At 37.0% G+C, this 19,988-nt stretch overlaps 2 protein-coding genes across 3 annotated transcripts in view; one reads left to right on the top strand and one right to left on the bottom strand.

Annotated features, from left to right (window-relative positions):
- haf (leucine-rich repeat and fibronectin type-III domain-containing protein hattifattener) overlaps positions 1 to 10,818 on the top strand; it is a 507,398-nt gene extending 496,580 nt beyond the window's left edge. Inside the window, exon 11 of the mRNA XM_065225005.1 lies at positions 7,735 to 10,818. Within this exon, the coding sequence (XP_065081077.1) occupies positions 7,735 to 7,867 (133 nt within the window). The 3' untranslated portion in view covers positions 7,868 to 10,818. The remainder of the gene's footprint in view (positions 1 to 7,734) is intronic.
- The window catches only part of Rab3GAP1 (RAB3 GTPase activating protein subunit 1), a 584,432-nt gene that overhangs the window by 543,434 nt on the left and 21,010 nt on the right, over positions 1 to 19,988 (bottom strand). The window lies entirely within an intron of this gene.

Here is a 19,988-nt window from a genome sequence, read left to right on the forward strand (position 1 = left end):
CTAACAACACCAACTAGTAAGCGAAAGTGTCTCCTACCCAGGCATGGAAAATCATTTGCATTCATTTTGTGCATTCATTTACATTCATTTGCCTCTAACTTTTTCATCAACAGCAATCCGCAAAATGATGTATAGAGCTTTAGTAGAGTTTGTTATTAGCTACAACTTTTGCCCATAACTCACATCTGTATCTCTTATGCATCACGAATTAGAGCGGGCAGAACTTGTTACTGTTTTTCAGTGAATGTAAAATGTAGGCTACCTGATGATGGTGTTTGATTGCGTGAGTGAGTTCGCATTTAAAACAAACCGTCGATTGAAGGGATTGTTTACAAAAGCAGATACGTCGATTTGAATAGTTACGCTTGATTTGTTTAGGCACGCCAATCGTGAAATCGAATGTAAGGAATAATATCAATAATAGGAATTCTTTTGTATAGAACGCAAAGCGCGCCTCTTCGCTCCCACTATGGCAGCGGCCTTAGAGTCCTATGCTGAATCAATGGTAAAATAAACAGGTTGCTTAGATGTTTCATGTTTTAAGGCCGTAAATCTGTAGTTTTCATGCAAATCAGCTAGACTAGATCATTTCCAAGTATCAAAAATGAATTATAAAGAGTAGTTTGATGCATTTTTCGTAAATATAACGAGAAGATGAATTGAATTGGTAACGACTACAAGTTATGAATAGTCTCAATTGAACCTTTGCAAATCATGAATCTTGTGATAGCGCACATATTATTAAAACGTTTGATAAAAACTCATTGTCCTCCATTATTGTTAAGAATTGTTAGGAATCATTGTCCTCCTTAATCTCCAAACCTCAAATGAAATGTCCTTCTTTTCAAGTTTTTACTATGGTGACCAAATTTGGAATTCCCTCAGAATTTTCATTGAATTCAGAATTCCTTTTTTTTATTATAGTCACTTTAACGCTCTTGGGTCATTCGTGACTTGTCCGGGGGTGAGATTTGAACTCGTGACTTTGGCGTGAGTGGTATGGATGCTAACCACTACGCCGGGGTCGCCCCCTAGAATTCCCTTTGCATTCCCCTTCTTCTCTTGAAATTTTACTCACAAGAACCTTGGAGTTCTCCTTACAAATCCCTTATAATTCTCTTCAAAATTAATTTGCAATTTTAGTCAGAACACTCTCAAAATTCTCTTTGGAATCCTCCTCAGAATAGGGTACTACTTTCCACCAAAAAATCCCACAGGTGTCACTCCCCAGTGATGCATAAAATAATTCTGCAATATGAAGATTTCCGGAAAATCGGCGATTTATCTACATATTTCTACATTTTGTTCTTTGTAATAATGGATATATTATGTAGAAATAATATTGGGTAAAAAGTGCTAATTATTGATAGCTTTTATTAAAAGTGGCTATCGCCATACATTCATTTCCCGTGGCCCATACGAATAAAGGCGGCTCGTATTAGTATTGGTCGAATTCGATTCGTATCAGTAAACACGTGTTAGTATTAGTATTTGGAAATGTTCTTCTTCTTCTTCTTCTTATTCGCATTTCAAGCTTATTGCTTAGCGCATATTAGCTTATTGCGTGCTCTCAACTTAGTGTTCTAAATGCACTTCCACAGTTATTAATTGAAAGCTTTCGATGCCAATACCAATGCATGAATTTGTATATTGTGTGGCAAGCACAATGATACTCAATGCCCAGGGAAGTCGAGAAAATTTCCAACCTGAAAGATTCCCTCGACCGGACCGGGAATCGAACCCCCGCCGCCTCCGGCTTGGTAATACCGTGCCTTTACTGACTAGGCTATGAGGCCCCAATGTTGCTGTTTGTAAATAATTGAGGTCTAAAGATGGATTTTCTCGAAACACAGAGTTGATTTATGGCTCCCATGATATCTCAGGACTGGATGGACCAAATTGGTTGACATTTGGGGTGAAGACTCGCAAGATGTATCCCGGGTGCATGATAAAGGCCGATTTCTTCACCCCAAAAATGAGCCGATTTGGTCAAAGCAGTGATGAGATAAGTAGATGAAAAGTAATGTCTTCATATTTATTTTGTTTACAGTGGAAAACAAGATCAAACAAAAATTTAAATGTGTGCTTATACCAACCCATGATTTTTACCGACTTACTTATATGTATCCCCTTAAGTGATGTGAGATCTAGATCTAAAAATGTTTATCAAACTCGGAATGTTGATGGGATATTTTTAAACATTTGAAAATTTGAACAAATCAGAGATCCATATACTCTCAAATTTTGGTTTTGAGTTTTGGAAATTTTCAACGTTCGTTTTTTTTTAAACTCGTAATCTCGATTTATTATATTTTAATTTAACGTAATTTCTCAAAGCCACGTTTATCAAAAGTTACATAATAAATATCTTAGTCTAGGACGTCTGGGATCATGCTATTTTTTCGAAGTCCACGACCATAAAAACAATGGAAAATTCAGGATATTGAACAATCTTCTTGATTTGGGATATTGATTTTTTTTTTAATTGCTTCAAGCTCGAGATGTTGCTCTAACTGAAATCTTTTTAATATTTCAAAGTCGGTGATTTTTTTTAAATCCAGTATCTTGATTTGAAAGTTTTTTTTTCAAGATCTTAAATATTCAGCTGTTTCCAAGTCCTAGATCCGATACATTTCACATGTCTCGCAACTTTGGTTTTAGTTTTAGGACTGGAGTCTAAACTAAATTCTAATTTTAAGAAATCATGGCTACAAAACCTTGCAAATCATTCTGGTTTAGAATATTGAAAATATTACAAATTCGGAATTAGTCGAAACTCAAATTTCTATAAATTGATCAAAATTATTATTTAGTGCATATCGAATAGATAAAAAAAAACCCAAAAATAAAAAGGTATCACAAACTACGTAAACCAGCGTTTCTCAAACTTTTTTCAATAGCAACTCACTTTGGGAAATCCCATAAGCTCGTGACCCACCTACATTGAATACATACAGTGTATCTCAAAATTGATCGTACACCCTAGAAGATTTTTTTTTAAACATGGCAAATAGACGTATTTTTTAAATCGTGGCTGGTGATTGAACAGATGTTTATTGATTTATTGCTATCATTTTGGTGTTTATTAGAGGAGCCTCTAGGAAGTTAGATTTATTTTAGCAAAACGCTCGATTTTCAACTTTTTACCTAGTGGACGAGTTTAAGAAAAATTAGTGGCAAATGAATGATCCTTACTACGACTAAAAGTGTGTAAAATTTCAAGAAGTTATGATCATTTTATTTCAATAAAATAAGGTTTTTCAAGAAAAAGGCATTTTTCTTAAATTGCTCTATCTTTTTGTAAACTCAACGAAATATTCCCAATACTGAACCAAAAATTGATAAATGTATGCTGAACCAGCTGCCAAAAATTCAGAGACGTATCTATTTAACTTGTGCTTTTAGAAACGTGTTCTTAAATTTAGGTACTGCTGTACGATCAATGTTGAGATACACTGTATGTTGAATAGGCACAATGGCATTGAAAATACAAAAATGACTTTCAAACGAAAAAACAAACTGAAAAACTCTGAAACGGTCTAAAAAATACCGAACTATTTAAAAAAAATGCCAAATCAATCCAAAATCGGTGAATATATTCTGAAAACACTGAGAAAGTAACGCATGAGAAGTTTCAAAACAACAAAATAGTATTGAAAGTAAATAGCAAAGTAAAACTATGAAATAATTAAGCAAAAAATCTCAACTCTTTTCTAACCGAACAAAACATCCTCATATTTAATGATATAACAGCCCGGAAACTCAAAAAAAACCTAAAAACGTCCACATAACCCATTAATCACAACAATACCATATAAACGGTAGAGCGATGGTGGGCTAAAGCCAAGGACCCCAATTCGGAGGGGCCCCTGACTCAGAGACATCAATCATATCCTTTTCAATAATATGTTGCAAGACTCACATATACTGTCAGTTTTTTCAAAAGAATATTAGGGCAGTTAGGCCGGTAGCATAGTAAAATTCGGTAGAGCCGCGAGCATATTTTCAACAGCTCTCGTTTGTTTTAAGTTAGCCAGAACAAGAAACCAGAAGAAGATGCGTTGTACTAACTACTATGGATTAATTATGTCCGTATTTCAGACTAAACGCAAGTAGTATTGCAAGTTTTATCAAGGTATTAAAGCATTCTATTAGTCCAAATCATGGAAAACAAGGCTGTGATAAAACCAAAATTTCACTTTGGGATATTGCTTTTCCCAAATGTGGAAATAATCTTCAGGATATTTATTTCAATGGTGACCACCAACTGCTCAAGATAGACTAAAATGAGTGAACATAAATTGACGGATGCTATAAACCAGACTTAATTGGTTACTGATCATGAATCGCATGTATGATGAGCAGTGTCTGTTTTTATCATTTACCATCACGCACAAAGAGTAGCGCTTCAACCTAGTGTAGATGAACTGCGTTAGTTTTGAATATCTTCACTGTGAAGTACGAGCGAAACGAACAAATGAGCAAGCATGGGAAAAATCGTTCCATTTTGCATTCTCAACTCACTCACACGCTAACGGCGCCGGTGGTGTAGTGGTAAGCGTGATTACCTCTCACCCCAGCAGGCCTGGGTTCAATACCAGTCGGCGCCGCCGGGATGTTCTGAGGCATAACATCTCTGATCGCGCCTTCCTTCGGATGGGAAGTAAAGCCGTTGGTACCCGGTTCATGAGTTGATGGGTCGATAGGTAGGGTCCAGGTGTGGGAGCTGCCTTCCTGGCACGTCGGTAGCATTGGTGCTCAGCACGGAAAATAAGATCGACGGAAAAAACAAACCAAAGGAAAAAAAACTCACTCACACGCATCAACATCATAGACGAACAGGAGCTTGTGCGAGCCGCTCTGATTTCGTTCGTATTCGCATTGCTTCTATTTTCTTCGATAAATGCAGAATTGAGCAAAACAGACAGCTGAGCGTAACATGAATGATTCTGAGTGTAGTAGTGTGGATGATTCCTCTCTTATTATTTTTTCCATGCTGAGCCTTTTACGATTGCATTCTGCTGAGTGAGCTGAATGAGAATTTTGCAGAAAGAATCACTTTTTATTTTCTAGCTTTAAACATACATTGACACATTTAAATCGCTATTAATATCGAGAAGACTGTTATACTGTAACACATAAACATAAGCGTCATACAAAAAACTTAAAACTGCTGTGGCCAAATCAACTGATTTAAATCAGTGAGCCAAAAACTATCTGACTCGGCTATTTAAATCGTTAGCATTCGGATTTTTCGCATTCAATCTGGTTCTCCCTCGCTAGAGAAAATTGTTCGGCTGCCTTTCAGTTTATCCTTATTGGCGTTGACGGCACCGTCGAAAAATTTGCTCTTTCAGCAAATATAGACAGTTTCTTATAGGAATTTTCGGTGGAGTGAAAGGATAGTACAAAGTCCGCCATGTTTCACGCACAGTCTGACGTTTGCTTATGGATTTTCTCATAGGAGTAAAGAGCTACAGAGTCGCCGTCAACGCCAATTTCCTTCTACTGCTGTCAGTTCTGAGTCGAGCTGCAGAGTCACTTGGTAGGAAGAATTTACACTCGTTCGGCAATCTGTTTGTAGGCGAGGATGGCTATTTTGATTCTGTGGTGCTCGCGCGAGTGAATGAATTTTCCCATGCTTGCAAATGAGTTCATTATACATCAACGAATGTGCGTTTGTTGATATCCACCACTGCTTGATTATCCAACCCAAAATTGTCAAAATCAGAAGCGCTCCTCAAAAGCAAAATAATCAAATTTATTTTGGGTAAAATGATTATTTTGATAATAGTCGACTCCAGAGCCTAAAACCTCGATATTATCATCAATTAAGCATGAGGAAATAATTTTCCATCAATCTGTGTATGAAAACCAACACAACACGTTCTACAGCGCTATATTTGTGTAGTATGAAAATAATCATTTTGCATTTGATCCTCAAAATCATCCCCACCAAGATTAATATATGAATATTGACATTGACAACAAACACAGACGATAATAAGCATCGAGCCACGAATGAACAAAAAAAAAATATCGCATAACATTTGAAAAGGGCCTATCCTCGTTGATTGATTCTCTTCAACGACTTTCTCTTTGGTTTACCACAGCAACATAAACGAATTTCTCGCTAAGCTCGCAGCCTGTGCTGTAAATTCTCAAAATCAATTGAACATTTTTGATGAAAATGAGAAAAGCAGCTATCCGCTATCAAAGAGGTGACATCAGTTGCTTAGTCATTTGACGAAGGCATGGATCATTCTCCTTTGAGAAACGCTTGATATCATTCAATTGAGTGTAACCTACACATAAACGGAGCTCTGGTCGACATTCCGGCGAAAAATTTAAACCAACCGGACACCAACCTAACTTCTACAAAACCCCAACCCTATGTTGACCCGAAATAAATCCAAAATTGACCCGACAACAACACGATATTGGGTCGACATAGACTTTAAATTTTCTTTATCTGGGTTTCTACTATACTCCACTGTCGTATATCAAATGATAGTGAGTGACTCAATTGACAGTGACGATGAGCTTCGAATGAGAAAGGGGCCATGTGAGAATTCGTTTTCACAGAATTGATTCAATGGTTGTATTTGTTCATCTTCAATCGAATGACTTGAAAATTAACAGCACTGCTCGCAGCACAGTTCGACAGAAGGTGATGTTAGCTTGCGCCTGAAACAACACACTCAATGGGAAATTTATTTGCTGTCGGGTTATTTGCGAAAGAGAAAATCGATGAAGAGAATCGATCAACAATGATAGGCCCTTTTCTCGTGTTGCGCGAGTAATGTTGACTTCGATACTCATAGGTTGCCTTGATCGAGACAATATATTTATGTCAAAATTCAAATTCATGTAGGTAGTTGGTCTATCTGTTAAGGTTGTCCTGATTTTCAGCTAAGTTGAGTGTAGAAGGAATGATTTTTATCAGCACTGATGAGGAGTCTTAAACAAATTTAGTTAAAATAAAAGAAGGTTACAAAATAAATTTAAACGAAAAAGGATAGTCGCAAGTACCATTTTTTATTTCATGTGTGCTAGAATTTGAAAAATGATATCAAATCATAGGGGGCTCCGCAATAAAAAAAAATAGACCAGGGGCCCCATAGGTGGCTGGACGACCCTGAATAACAAAAACAACTTTTAAATTTCTAAATGATTTTGAAACATAAAAATATATCAGAAAGTAGGATTCCGTTAAAAGATTTATATTATTAAATTAATATTTCGATCCATCATCAATTTGCTTGAAAATTTGTTTAAAATTTTGCAAAGTTTTAATATTAAAAAATGCAATTAGCAAAACTAACCCAATTACCTATTTAAACATAAATTTCAGAAATTTTAAGATCATTCGGTCAAGTTGTCTTGATTTCTAAAACCCACCTGAGGGCAACCCATAGATTGAGAAACGCTGACGTAGACAGTTTATGAGAGAAGGAGCTGGCGAGTGTTCACGGCCCATACCAATCTTTAAACTGTTTATGTATGAACAATTGTCGGAGGGGAGGGGTTGCAATATTTCAAAAACCATCTACGTAGTTTATGGATAGCCCCTGATAGTGATAAATGTATTCGCATAAAAACATGTATGAACCACAGCCACGCATCGGTGAAATCGGTCGCTAGCTGAAAGCCATAAATATCCATCTAAACATGATTCAACCACACAGATGATTAAAAACCGAATTCCTCTCTCTCTTCCCCTATCATCCCCAGCTACTCAACGGCGGGTTCGACGCACACCCTCAACAACTACTGCGACACGTCCGACAACTGGACCGACCACGACATGGACATCTACATGGCTCGTAACCCGACAGCCCGGAACGGCGGTATGGTGCCATTATGAGAGTCACTGCTCGCGTCCCCCTACTCCTGATGCTACGACGACGTGATGTTTGACACGGCCTACGGCCATCGACCACCGCCACCGCCATTCTGACAGCGACTGCCAGCGACGGTCCAGGATCCGGCTTCGGCCGCGGAACTGGATCCCCGCCGGTGGTGGTGCCGCTGTGAAAACGAACCGGAGTATCATCCAGCTCATCAACCGCGCCGCGAGCAGCTCGTTGTTGAGCTGGAAGAGGAGGAATTGGAACCGCCGCCGGACTACGAGTCGGACGATCCGTCCCGGCCGTCGCTGGTGGTGGAATTGAGCAACACGTCGTCGTCGTCTGGTGTCTACCACCAGACCAGCAACAACAACAGCAACAACAACAACATTAACCAAGTGAGTTCTACCGTTTCCACCTTGGGAACGGGAACGGAGCCCGGTCAGGAGACCAGCTTCGTCGAGTGGGAAAACTATCGGAATCGATTAAGGGAAAACCTACAGTGCTAAGCGTGTGAGTGTGTGTGTGAGTGTGATAACCGCAACGAAGACTAGTTTTGGGTGAAATTGGATATATTCCGATTGACTCGTTTCTTGTTTTCCCCCAGAAAAATGGCACGTGCCAAACCGAATGCGACGAAAAACAAGTAACGAAAACGTATTAGAAAGAGAGAGAAAGAGAGTATATTTTTATTACAATTTTTAAATTTAGTCTAGTGTAAGCGAGGTGCGAGGAAAATTTACGAAAAACGTGAAGTGAAAGTCACCAGGGAGTTCATCATCTCATTCAGCCGTATGGGGATGTACATGTGCAATGTGTGCTATTTATCTTGATCGTTTTTCTCTTCGAAGGTAGCACCTGGGCGGCTGCGGGGATGGAAAATGGGTTGTTCAATATCTTCATAATTTTCCGAGTGTGTACGAGCGTCAGAATTCCATAACCCAACAACAGGAGAAAGAAGAAAAAAAAAATGCTGTCTGGTTTCACAACATCGTCCATTCCGGGATGATGATGAAGGGAAAAATGTGTATTTTATAGCTTTTTAGAGAAATTTTTATAGTCGTTTAGATAAAAGGAAAAAAACAACATTCGCGATGGCGAATATGTGGTGAGAGTGGGGAGAGTGCGGCGGTTGATGAATAGATGAGTGGATGCACTAGGCTGGTTTCGGGAATTTGAGTTCTAGATGTGATTTGAGTGATTCGTCATCGCCCTTCCTTGAAAGTAAAAATTATCAATATTTCCATGAAATCTTATACTCTCTATAAAGTGTTGCGATTTTTTCACATCAAGTCAATTTTAACGCTCAGAATTATTCATTAATGAACTCCCTAAGTAGAACATTTGCCACACAATTATCGTGTTGACTTTTAAGTAACTAAACTCAGGCGCACTCAAGTTGCTGCAGCTTGTTGTTACTTTGGCACAATTTATGATTAGAAAAGTAACATTTGATCATCAAGTAAGATGCAGCAACTTTGTAGTAACTGAAACTAGTTGCTGTCAAGCTACCACAACCAGTTTGCAACTTTCTAACTTTGCAGTTCATTAATTCCTGGAGGAATCACCCAAGCAAGTTTATTCCGTTCAACTTTCCGAATCAGCCTAGTGGCTTGAGTGTGAGTTTTATTTCCATAAAAAAAAATTTCAACATAAAACCATTACTCGGCAAAACCCGATCAGGCGTCAAAATATTTCATCGAGTTGCGCTGGCTGTCATATAAAATAGGAAAAAAATTATCGCAAAAAATACTCCACTTTGATCCCACCATAACCACCACCATCGAAAAACTTCAAACACATACAGCATTTTTACGGTTTTGCTCATCCGACCGGCATTTTGAAATCTACTGACAAGGGAAAAAAAAGATCCACAAATGCCACCAAATATTGACGCCGTTCACAGTTGCCGCAACTGTGGAATTATTAATTTATATGACAACAACAATAACGCAAACGACAGTCAAATTCAAATATAGAGACAGAGTAAAACATATCACACTCGATGGCGGTGAGGCAGGCGTGAAAAATTGAAACAAGCAAATTCATTGCTGCGACCCAATCCAACACAAAAGAAGGGAATTACAATTATTGACATTTATGCGGTAATAGCCCGATAAAGAGTGCACCGTTTTTTTTTTTGTTTTATCAAAATAGACACACCGAATGAACGAACAAATGAATGCAAAATCAAAAACCCATAAAGCTTGGCCGGCGCAAAATCCTGTAAATATCAATTAAAGTTAGGTAGAATGCGAAATGAACGCAGTCCCATAACGTGAATATTAAATCGCTAATAAATAAATAAACACGCGACTCGCTAGGACTGCGGTACATGATAGTAATAACAATGGCAAACAATAGATCGGGTCGTTGAAGCTGATGTTCGGTGCACCCTCGGGATTGTGCTGCGACACAATAATGGAACGTTCAATGCAAAATACATAGGACATAGGACTGGAGCGGAAAACACATGCTTTTGTCGGGACTGGAGTTTGTTGCGAAAAATGCGATTTGATTGAATTTGAATCCGCAAGCCGTTTACCGGAAATTGGTTTTTGGGGATGGAGGCGGACGGGGGTCGTATGCACTATTGCGGGCAAAGGTGTGTGCCGTATGGGGATTTCACGTTACTAAAGTGGAATCCATTCAAAACGTCAAAACTGCTGTCAAATGCAATTAAAGATATTTCAATCTGACGGATAAGTGCCCATTACGTAGAAGTCGGATGTAACTTCCTTTAGAGGTGGAATTACGGGTTTCGTTCGAATGGATCAGTTCGAAGTAGTGGATCGACAGACGAATTGAGCACATGAAGTGCTATTTAGACGATGTTTCAAAGCCGTGTAGTTTTGTCAAAATATTGGTATCACTCATCGATGGATCTGAGATTTGCTTCATTAACCTTTTCCTTCCCAGACGGTTTTTCGTTGTTTTGAGATCTGAAAATTTGTTTTGAAAAAAGCGGCAAAACAAAAGATAAAGGGTGATACGGTCAAAATTTGGTCAAGGGAAAACGCGTGTAAATCGGTGAAATCGTTTATTTAAAAAATCAAATTAAATTTCTTTTTCAAGTTCAATTAGTATAAAATTCAGAAAAAATATTCAGTTAGGCTTCCGCTTTTCCAAATCCGAATTGCCGGGCCTTACGCTTGACCCCTGCCATCAGATTTTGTACAGCCACCTTGTCCACCTTCTTCGCCGCAGAAAGCCAGTTTGCCTTGAACTGCTGCTCGCCCTTAGCAGTTTTTTTGGTCTTCTTTAGGTTCCGCTTGACAATAGCCCAGTATTTCTCAATTGGGCGGAGCTCTGGCGTGTTGGGAGGGTTCTTGTCCTTGGGAACCACCTGCACGTTGTTGGCGGCGTACCACTCCATGGCCTTTTTACCGTAATGGCAAGATGCCAAATCCGGCCAAAACAGTACGGAACAACCGTGTTTCTTCAGGAAAGGCAGCAGACGTTTATTCAAACACTCTTTCACGTAAATTTCTTGGTTGACAGTCCCGGAAGCTATGAAAATGCTGCTTTTTAAGCCACAGGTACAGATGGCTTGCCAAACCAGATATTTCTTTGCGAACTTTGACAGTTTCATGTGCTTGAAAACATCTGCTACCTTTCTCCTTCCTTTTGCCGTATAAAACTCCTGTCCCGGAAGCTGCTTGTAGTCGGCTTTGACGTAGGTTTCGTCGTCCATTACCACGCAGTTAAACTTCGTCAGCATCGTCGTGTACAGCCTCCGGGATCGCGCTTTGGCCGTCGTATTTTGTTTATCATCGCGATTTGGAGTCACTACCTTCTTGTAAGTCGATAGTCCGGCTCGTTTTTTGGCTCGATGCACGGTTGTAGACGATACACCCAGCTTATTTGCGGCATTTCGGAGAGAGAGGTTAGGGTTTCGCTTGAAACTACCGGCAACTCTCTTTGTCGTCTCAGCGGCTTCCGGTTTTCGATTTCCCCCCGATCCAGACTTCCTGGCTGTCGACAAACGTTCCCCAAACACTTTAATTACATTTGTAACGGTTGATCTGGCAACTTTTAGCGATTTTGCCAACTTTGCGTGCGAGTAGCTCGGATTTTCGCGATGCGCGAGCAAAATTTTGATACGCTGCTCTTCTTGCTTGGACGGCATTTTGACAACTGAAGAGTGAATTCCAAAATCAAAATAGGAGCAACATTCTACACACACACACCTTCAAAATGAGGGGTGTTCAGGTTTTTTAAATGCAAAATTGAAAGAAATACGTCAAGTTGATATTGACCAAATTTTGACCGTATCACCCTGTATGCCACACAGACTAAAATAATCGAATCAATTAAAAAACGCGTTTGCTTAAAATCAACAGTATTTTAATTGTTTTTCAATGGAGGATGTCGACTCAATGATGAAACATAAATTCCCTGATATTAACAAAAGTTCGAAGGGAAAATCAAGAGCCACATGTGAAAAGGGCATACAAGCTTTTTGTAAACAAACCTTTGTAGGCCCTTTTCTCACCAACCGAGAGTTGCTCACGCAAACCAACAACATCATCGGGAAGCGTAAAGATTCCCCTACCCGATTATGATAATGGTTTGCGTTGGTGTCATATGGGTGGCGAGAAAAGGGCATTAAGAAGGTTTGTTTACAAAAAGCTTGTATGCCCCTTTCACATGTTGTTCTTGAAATAGGTCGAATTGACCTTAGATAGACAATATGTCGAATGGATAAAAGGATTTTTTTTATTAATTGATTTATTTGTACAGGCTCAATCGAATAAACTTTACAGATCCAAGTTAACATTTTCGTTATACATGGACAAAAGGTTGAAGTGGCAAAAAGGTTGAAATGGACAAAAGGTCAAAATGAACAAATTGTTGGAGGATAAAATGGGGACAAATGATCGAAGAACAAAAAGTCGAAAGGACAAAAGGTCGATGGGACACAAGGTTGAATTGAACTTAGATAGACAAAAGGTCGACATAAGTTCAAAAAACCAACATCAAAATCGACAGAATATTGTTGAGATAATTTTCACTCAGAGTTACAAAGGAATTTAAAAACATATTATGCACATACTCTCGAAGAACTACTCGTGATTTAAAGAAGGGATATATTCTAGACAAAGGCAGTTATTTGCAGTCATGAGCAGGCATGGAAAATCATTTACATTCATTTCATACATTCATTTACATTCATTTGCCTCTAACTTTTTTCATCAACAACATTCCGCAAAATTATGTATGAAGCTTTTGTAGGTTTTGATATTAACCACAACTTTGGATAAAAACTCAAATCTGTATGTTATTTGCAAAATTATGTATATTTAGAGCTTTTGTAGCTACAACGTTTGCTCATAACTCAAATCTGTATCTCTTATGCATCACGAACTAGAGCGAGCAGAACTTGTTACTGTTTTTCAGTGAATGTAAAATACATTCACTGAAAAACAGTAGTGGCTTCTGTTCGCTTTGGTTCGTCATGCATCAGAGATATGGATTTGACTTGTTAACAAAAGTTCCATGCCTGGTCATGAGACATCATTTACATACATTTCGTGCATTCATTTACATTCATTAGCCTCTATCTTTTTTCATCAACAGAATTTCGTAAAATAATGTATGAAGCTTTTGTAGGTTTTGATATTAACCACAACTTTGGATAAAAACTCAAATCTGTATATCTTATGCATGATGAAGCAGAGCGAACAGAACCCACATTTGATTTTCAGTGATTGTAAATTACATTCACTGAAAACAATAACAAGTTCTGCTCACTCTAGTTCGTCATGTATAAGAGATACAGATTTGAAATACTGATAATCAAAACCTACAAAAGCTTCATATCATCATTTTACGGAATTCTGTTGATGATAAAAGTTTTCCCGAACGCCATTTTCCCGAAAGCCTTTGTGTTGCTGACTTTCTGGGGAGGGCAGTCTTCCCAACCTACCACCTCTGGCTACGCCTATGTGTCCCTTAGACCTTTTGCCATAGGAAAAAAACGCGAGGAAAGTTACTTTCGACTTTTTTTCCTTTTAGACCTTTGATTTGCACAAATCCGGAATCGATTTTCACAAGTCAACCCAAATTTTGGTTTGGGTTTTGGAAGCTGATCATTTTTAATTTTTCAATTTTTTATGCCCGGATTTTTTTTTACAAATCCTGGATCTTAAATTGATATGTGTTAAGTGATTTTTCAAACCCCCACAATACCAAAAGTCACATTATAAATATACTAGCTGAGTGTGCCCGGCCTTGCTCGGGATTCAATATTAGCTTGAGTTTATGCCCCAATTAATAAAAAGCATGCTATATTGTACGTAGCCTCCCCCTCTTATCTAAGGGGCTACCCCCTATGACCTCCACATGCGAAATTTGGTTCCATTTGCTTGATTAGTTCTCGAGTTATGCAGAAATTTCTGTTTCATTTGTATGGGAGCCCCCTTTTATAGAGAGGGGAAGGGTCTCGAAACATCATAAGAACCTTTTCCTGCCCTAAAAACTCCTGCATACAAATTTTCACGCCGATCGGTTCAGTAGTTTCCGAGTCTATAAGGGTCAGACATACAGACAGACAGAAATTCATTTTTATATATATATATAGGGCAAATTATGGCTTCGGCACCCATTGACTGTTTTTGTCAACCGAAATTGAAACGTTTATTTCACTGTATTTTCCCATCAAAACTCTTCGCTGAATGTATTAAGCCGATTCCTTACCTTTTCAGCTTAAATCTGATTACATTTTTACGACTGTGAATATCTGTTATACCATATTTTTCTTTAAATGAAATATACATACTACAAAATACGGCTGATTTCGAGTTGCCGATAATAGAACAGCTGGTTAACACGCAGTTCAAATGGAAAGGGTGCCGAAGAAAAAGAGACTGCCGACAATAGTCACTCTCACCTGAGAAGTTTGGAGCGTTGTAAAAACATGTTCAACCCGTTTTGATCAATTCTGTCGATTGGAATTGGTAGAATAGCAAGCAGCAGATAAATGTCAACAAACAAACCTGTCATGTATGTGTGTGACGCTGAGAAATCGCTAATAGAAGTTCGGACGCTGCTTAGATTGACGAGAATACGTAAATTCCCCTAGATATACATTATACATAGATTAGTTTAGAATCTTGCAAATATTTCTTAGTCTAGAACCTCTGGAATCATGATATTTTTTCGAAGTTCAGGACCATAAAAAATGGAAAATTGAGGATATTGAGCATTGTTCTTAATTGGATATTGAATGAGATATTGAAATTTGATATAGGTTCGAAAATCTTTTAAATTGTTCCGTGTTCGAGATGTTGTATTGACTAAAATTTGTTTAATATTTCAAAGCACGTGATTTTGTTTTTTTTAAATATGGGATCTTGATTTGAAAGTATGTTTTACTTTTACTAATAGATTTTTCATATCCCACGATCTTAATCTGATTCCAAGTCCAAGAACCGATAAATTCCAAATGACCCGCAACCTTGGTTTTTGCGTTAAGACTGGGGTCTTAAACAAAATTAAATTAAAAATTACAAAAAATGTCAAAAGTTTGAAACTTTGCAAATCTTTCTGGTTTAGAATATTAACAATTTTAATAGATTCGGAATCCGTCAAAACCTTGAGTTAAAAAAAAAGCTAAGTCTGCAATCCTTCCAATTTTCCCAAGTATTAGATCTAGTGCAGACAGTTCCAAAGGAAAACAAAAGACCGAAACCTTGACTCTAAAATACGTCCCAGAAATTGAAGAAATGGTTCAAGTCTTGCATCTCTATAAAATGTGTCTTGCCCAAAGAACTTTTCCCTGGATTTAATTTTTTCAAGTCTAGTCCTTCTTTAAAAAAAATCCTTGTTTCACTAAACTAATATAATTATAGTTTGTAATTCAGGAATTTAAGGGTTCAGAAATATTTCCCTGAATTCCATAAAAATTCCCTGAGATTCCAGGTCAAAAATTGAATTCCCAGAGATTTTCCAGGTTTTTTTTTCAGATATTCGACACCCTGCAATAGTTGCTTAGGTATCTCAGTTTGCGAAAAAAAATACATTGCTTGTTCATGAAATTGGAGGATTCTCGCTAATTTTGTATGTTCTGTCTTGCGAATTTTTGAAGTAATGTATAATTTGAAGCTTGTCAATATGTTTACTAAAATTCTTGTAAAATCCGTGCTCTACGTGGGATATTTATCTCAAAACGTGGTACATGGCTTACAAAGTTCTGTTCTGTTCGGACTTATCTTAGAAGATTATGCCATCTGCCTCCGGAAGCCCTTCTGGCTTTCTACAATACAATTCTTCCGACTTTCTCTAGCAGTTTCCTCCGAACTTCTCAAGGAAATTTCTTCTGTCTTATCTAGCAAAATTTCCTCTACTTCCACTTGAAGCTTCTTTCGAGTTCTCCAAAAAATATGGAAGATTTTGTAGACATCCCTCCTGAGGATTTTTGTTTTGCTTCTACTGGATGTTTCATCCGAGGTCCTTCTAGCTTCCTCTGGAAATGTCTATAAATTCTTCAGACCTGTCCCGGAAGTTTCTCTTGAAAAATTCATCCGAATTTTCCTAGATATACTTCTAGCTTTCCTAGCAAATGTTTTCAGGTTTTTCTCAGAAGTTTCTCCGCACTTCTTTTGGAAACCTTTTCTGACTCTGAAATCGTCTTCTGTGTCATGCTCATGGTCATGGTTACGACATTTTTCCACCATGAAGCTTCCAACTTCCGAACTTCAAAAAAAAAATCTCGTTACCACCTTTACTTATGTCGTCGCTGGAAGATTCTTCGAACATCCCGCAAATGTTTTTCGACCAACTTTTTCTGGAGCCTTTATCCAACGACTTGCGTAAGTTCCTTCCAACTGTCGAAATTTATTATTTATTTATTTATTTTTCAATTTCCTCCAGGAGTTTCTCCGAGTATGATCCAGAAAGTTCTACCTGTTGACAAGTTGAAATAGCTGTTTTACAGAACAAACTAAAAAATCATCAAAAATCATCTTTGAAGGTTCTCTCAAGAATTAGCTGATGATTTTTTCAATGATTTTAATTAAATTCGCTTGAAGAAAAAAAATCGTGAAATTCTGTTTGGAATAATTTCGAAGACTGCTTTGATTTTTTTCAAAAATTTCACTTGGAATTCTTCTCAAAATTCGCATAGAATTAACCCAAAATTATCTACAAATTCTTCTCGGAATTATCAACAGAATTCCCGTGAAACTTTGCCCAGAATCCCTTTGGAAATTAACCCTCAAAATTAATTTCTCTTTTTTTTTGTCAGGATTCCTTTGGAACTTGGAATTTACCTCAACATTCACTTGAAATTATCCTCAGATTTTTCTTGGAATTCATCACCATTCTGCAATTTTTTATTCTGAGGAAAATTGTATCGGGATTGTGAGGTGAATTTTAGGGGTAATTTAAAGAGAATCATAATAAAAAATTTAAAATGTGTTCTGAGGATAGATAAAAAGGAAAACTGAGGAAGATTCTGGAGAGAATTCCAATAAAGTTCCGTGAAAAATACCAAAGGAATCGTATTCTGAGGTTAATTAAAAAAAATTGGAGGAGAAATTACAAGAAATTCACATTTATTTTTTTAATTTCCTCCTGGAGTTTCTCCCAATTTGATTCAGAAAGTACTACCTGTTGACAAGTTGAAATAGTTCTTTTAAGAAAACCTCTACAATCAACATGAGGTTCTCCCCGGTATTCCCTTGAAACGCTGTTTCAAATAATCTTGGAGTTCTGCTTAGAATTTTTCTGAAATTTCGCTTGGAATTCTTCTCAGAACTCGCATGGAATTAACTCGACAATTCTACAAATTCATCTTCTCGGAATTATCAACAGAATTTCCGTGAAACTTTTCTCAGAATCCCTTTGGAGTTTAACCCTCAAAATTAATTCGTCTTAGCATTTTTTCAGAATTCCTTAGGAACTTGGAATTTACCTCAACATTCACTTGAAATGTTCCTCATATTTTTCTTGGAATTCATCCCCCTTTTGCAATTTTTGATTCCGATGAAGATTATATCCGGATTACGAGGAGAATAGCAGGTTAATTTTAGGGAGAATTTAAAGTGAATTATAATTAGAATTTAAAGGGTGTTCTTAGGATAATTAAAAAGGAATACTGAGGAAGATTCTGGAGAGAATTCCAAGGAAGTTCCGAGAAAAATACCAAAGGAATCGTATTCTGAGGGTTATTAAAAAAATTGGAGAACTTACAAGAAATTCATATTTATTTTCTAATTTCCTCCTGGAGTTTTTCCCAATTTGATCCAAAGTGTTCTACCTGTTGCCAAGTTGCAATAGTTTTTTAAAAAAACCTCTAAAATAAACATGAGCTTCTCTCTGGTATTGCCTTGAAATTATCTTCATAACAGTCCAGAAATTTTCTACACAACACTCCAAAAAATCATGGAATTTCCTCCATGATTCTCTTTGAATTATGCAAGGTTTTTTTTAAGAATTTACTGATGTATTTTCAATGATTTTAATTAAATTCGCTTGAATTCTTCGTAGAATTCCGATAAAACTAACCCACAAAATTTCCTTGAAACTCTGTTTCAAATAATCTTGGAGTTCTGCTTACAAATTTTCTGAAATTTCCTTTGGAATTCTTCTCAAAACTCGCATGGAGTTAACTGAAAATTTTCTACAAATTCTACAAATACAAATTAAAAAGAATCATAATTAAACATTTAAAATGTGTTCTGAGGATAGTTAAAAAGGAATACTGAGGAAGATTCTGGAGAGAATTCCAATAAAGTTCCGAGAAAAATACCAAAGGAATCGTATTCTGAGGTTAATTTAAAAAAATTGGAGGAGAACTTACAAGATATTCATATTTATTTTTTTAATTTCCTCCTGGAGTTTCTCCCAATTTGATCCAAAATGTTCTACCTGTTGACAAGTTGAAATAGTTCTTTTAAGAAAACCTCTAAAATCAACATGAGGTTCTCCCTGGTATTCCCTTGAAATTATCTTCATAACAGTCCAGGCATTTTCAACAGAACACACACAAAAATCATGGAATTTCTTCCAAGATTCTCTTTGAATTATGCAAGGTACGTCTAAGCATTTACTGATGAGTTCTTCAATAAGTAAAAATAGATTCGCTTTAATTCTTCTTAGAATTCCGATAAAACTAACCCACAAAATTTTCTTGAAACTCTGTTTTAAATAATCTTGGAGTTTTGTTTTGAATTTTTTCTGAAATTTCAATTGGAATTTTTCTCCGAACTCGCATGAAATTAACTCAAAATTTTCTATAAATTCATCTTCCCGGAACTATCAATAGAATTCCCGTGAAACTTTGCTCAAATCCCTTTGGAATTTAACCCTCAAAATTAATTTCTCTTAGTATTTTTCACAGGAACTAGGAATTTACCTCGGCATTCACTTGAAATTATCCTCATATTTTTCTTGGAATCCCCATTTTGCAATTTTTGATTCTGAAAAAATTGTATGTTTTAAAATGTGTTCTGAGGATAGTTAAAAAGGAATACTGAGGAAGATTCAGGAGAGAATTTTAAGGAAGTTCCGAGAAAAATACCAAAAGAATCGTATTCTGAGGTAAATTAAAAACATGGAGCAGAACTTACACGAAATTAATATTTATTTTTCAATTTCCTCCTCGAGTTTCTTCCAATTTGATCCAAAATGTTCTACCTGTTGTCAAGCTGCAATAGTTCTTTTAAGAAAACCCCTTGAATAAACATGAGGTTCTCCCTGGAATTCCCTTGAATTTATCTTCATAACAGTCCAGAAATTTTCTACAGAACACTCCAAAAAATTGTGGAATACCTTCCAAGATTCTCTTTGAATTATGCAAGGTTCTTATAAGAATTGACTGATGATTTCTGCAATAATTATAAATCAATTCACTTGAATTTTTCTTAGAATTACGATACAATTTACCCACAAAATGTTCTTGAAACTTTGTTCCCAATAATCTCGGAGTACTGCTTAGAAATTTTCTGAAATTTCACTTGGAATTCTTCTCAGAACTCGCATGAAATTTACTCAAAATTCTTCTCGGAATTATCAAAAGAATTCCCGTGAATCTTTTTTCAGAAGCCCTTTGGAATTGAACCCTCAACGTTAATTTCTCTTAGTATTTTCTCATGATTCCTTTGGAGCTTGCAACAATGGATTTAAGATCCCGGT

This window comes from Ochlerotatus camptorhynchus, unplaced genomic scaffold (assembly GCF_037179485.1).
Source record: "Ochlerotatus camptorhynchus isolate MF236.1 unplaced genomic scaffold, CSIRO-AGI_Acam_v1.1 ptg000220l, whole genome shotgun sequence".
NCBI classification, from domain to species: domain Eukaryota; kingdom Metazoa; phylum Arthropoda; class Insecta; order Diptera; family Culicidae; genus Ochlerotatus; species Ochlerotatus camptorhynchus.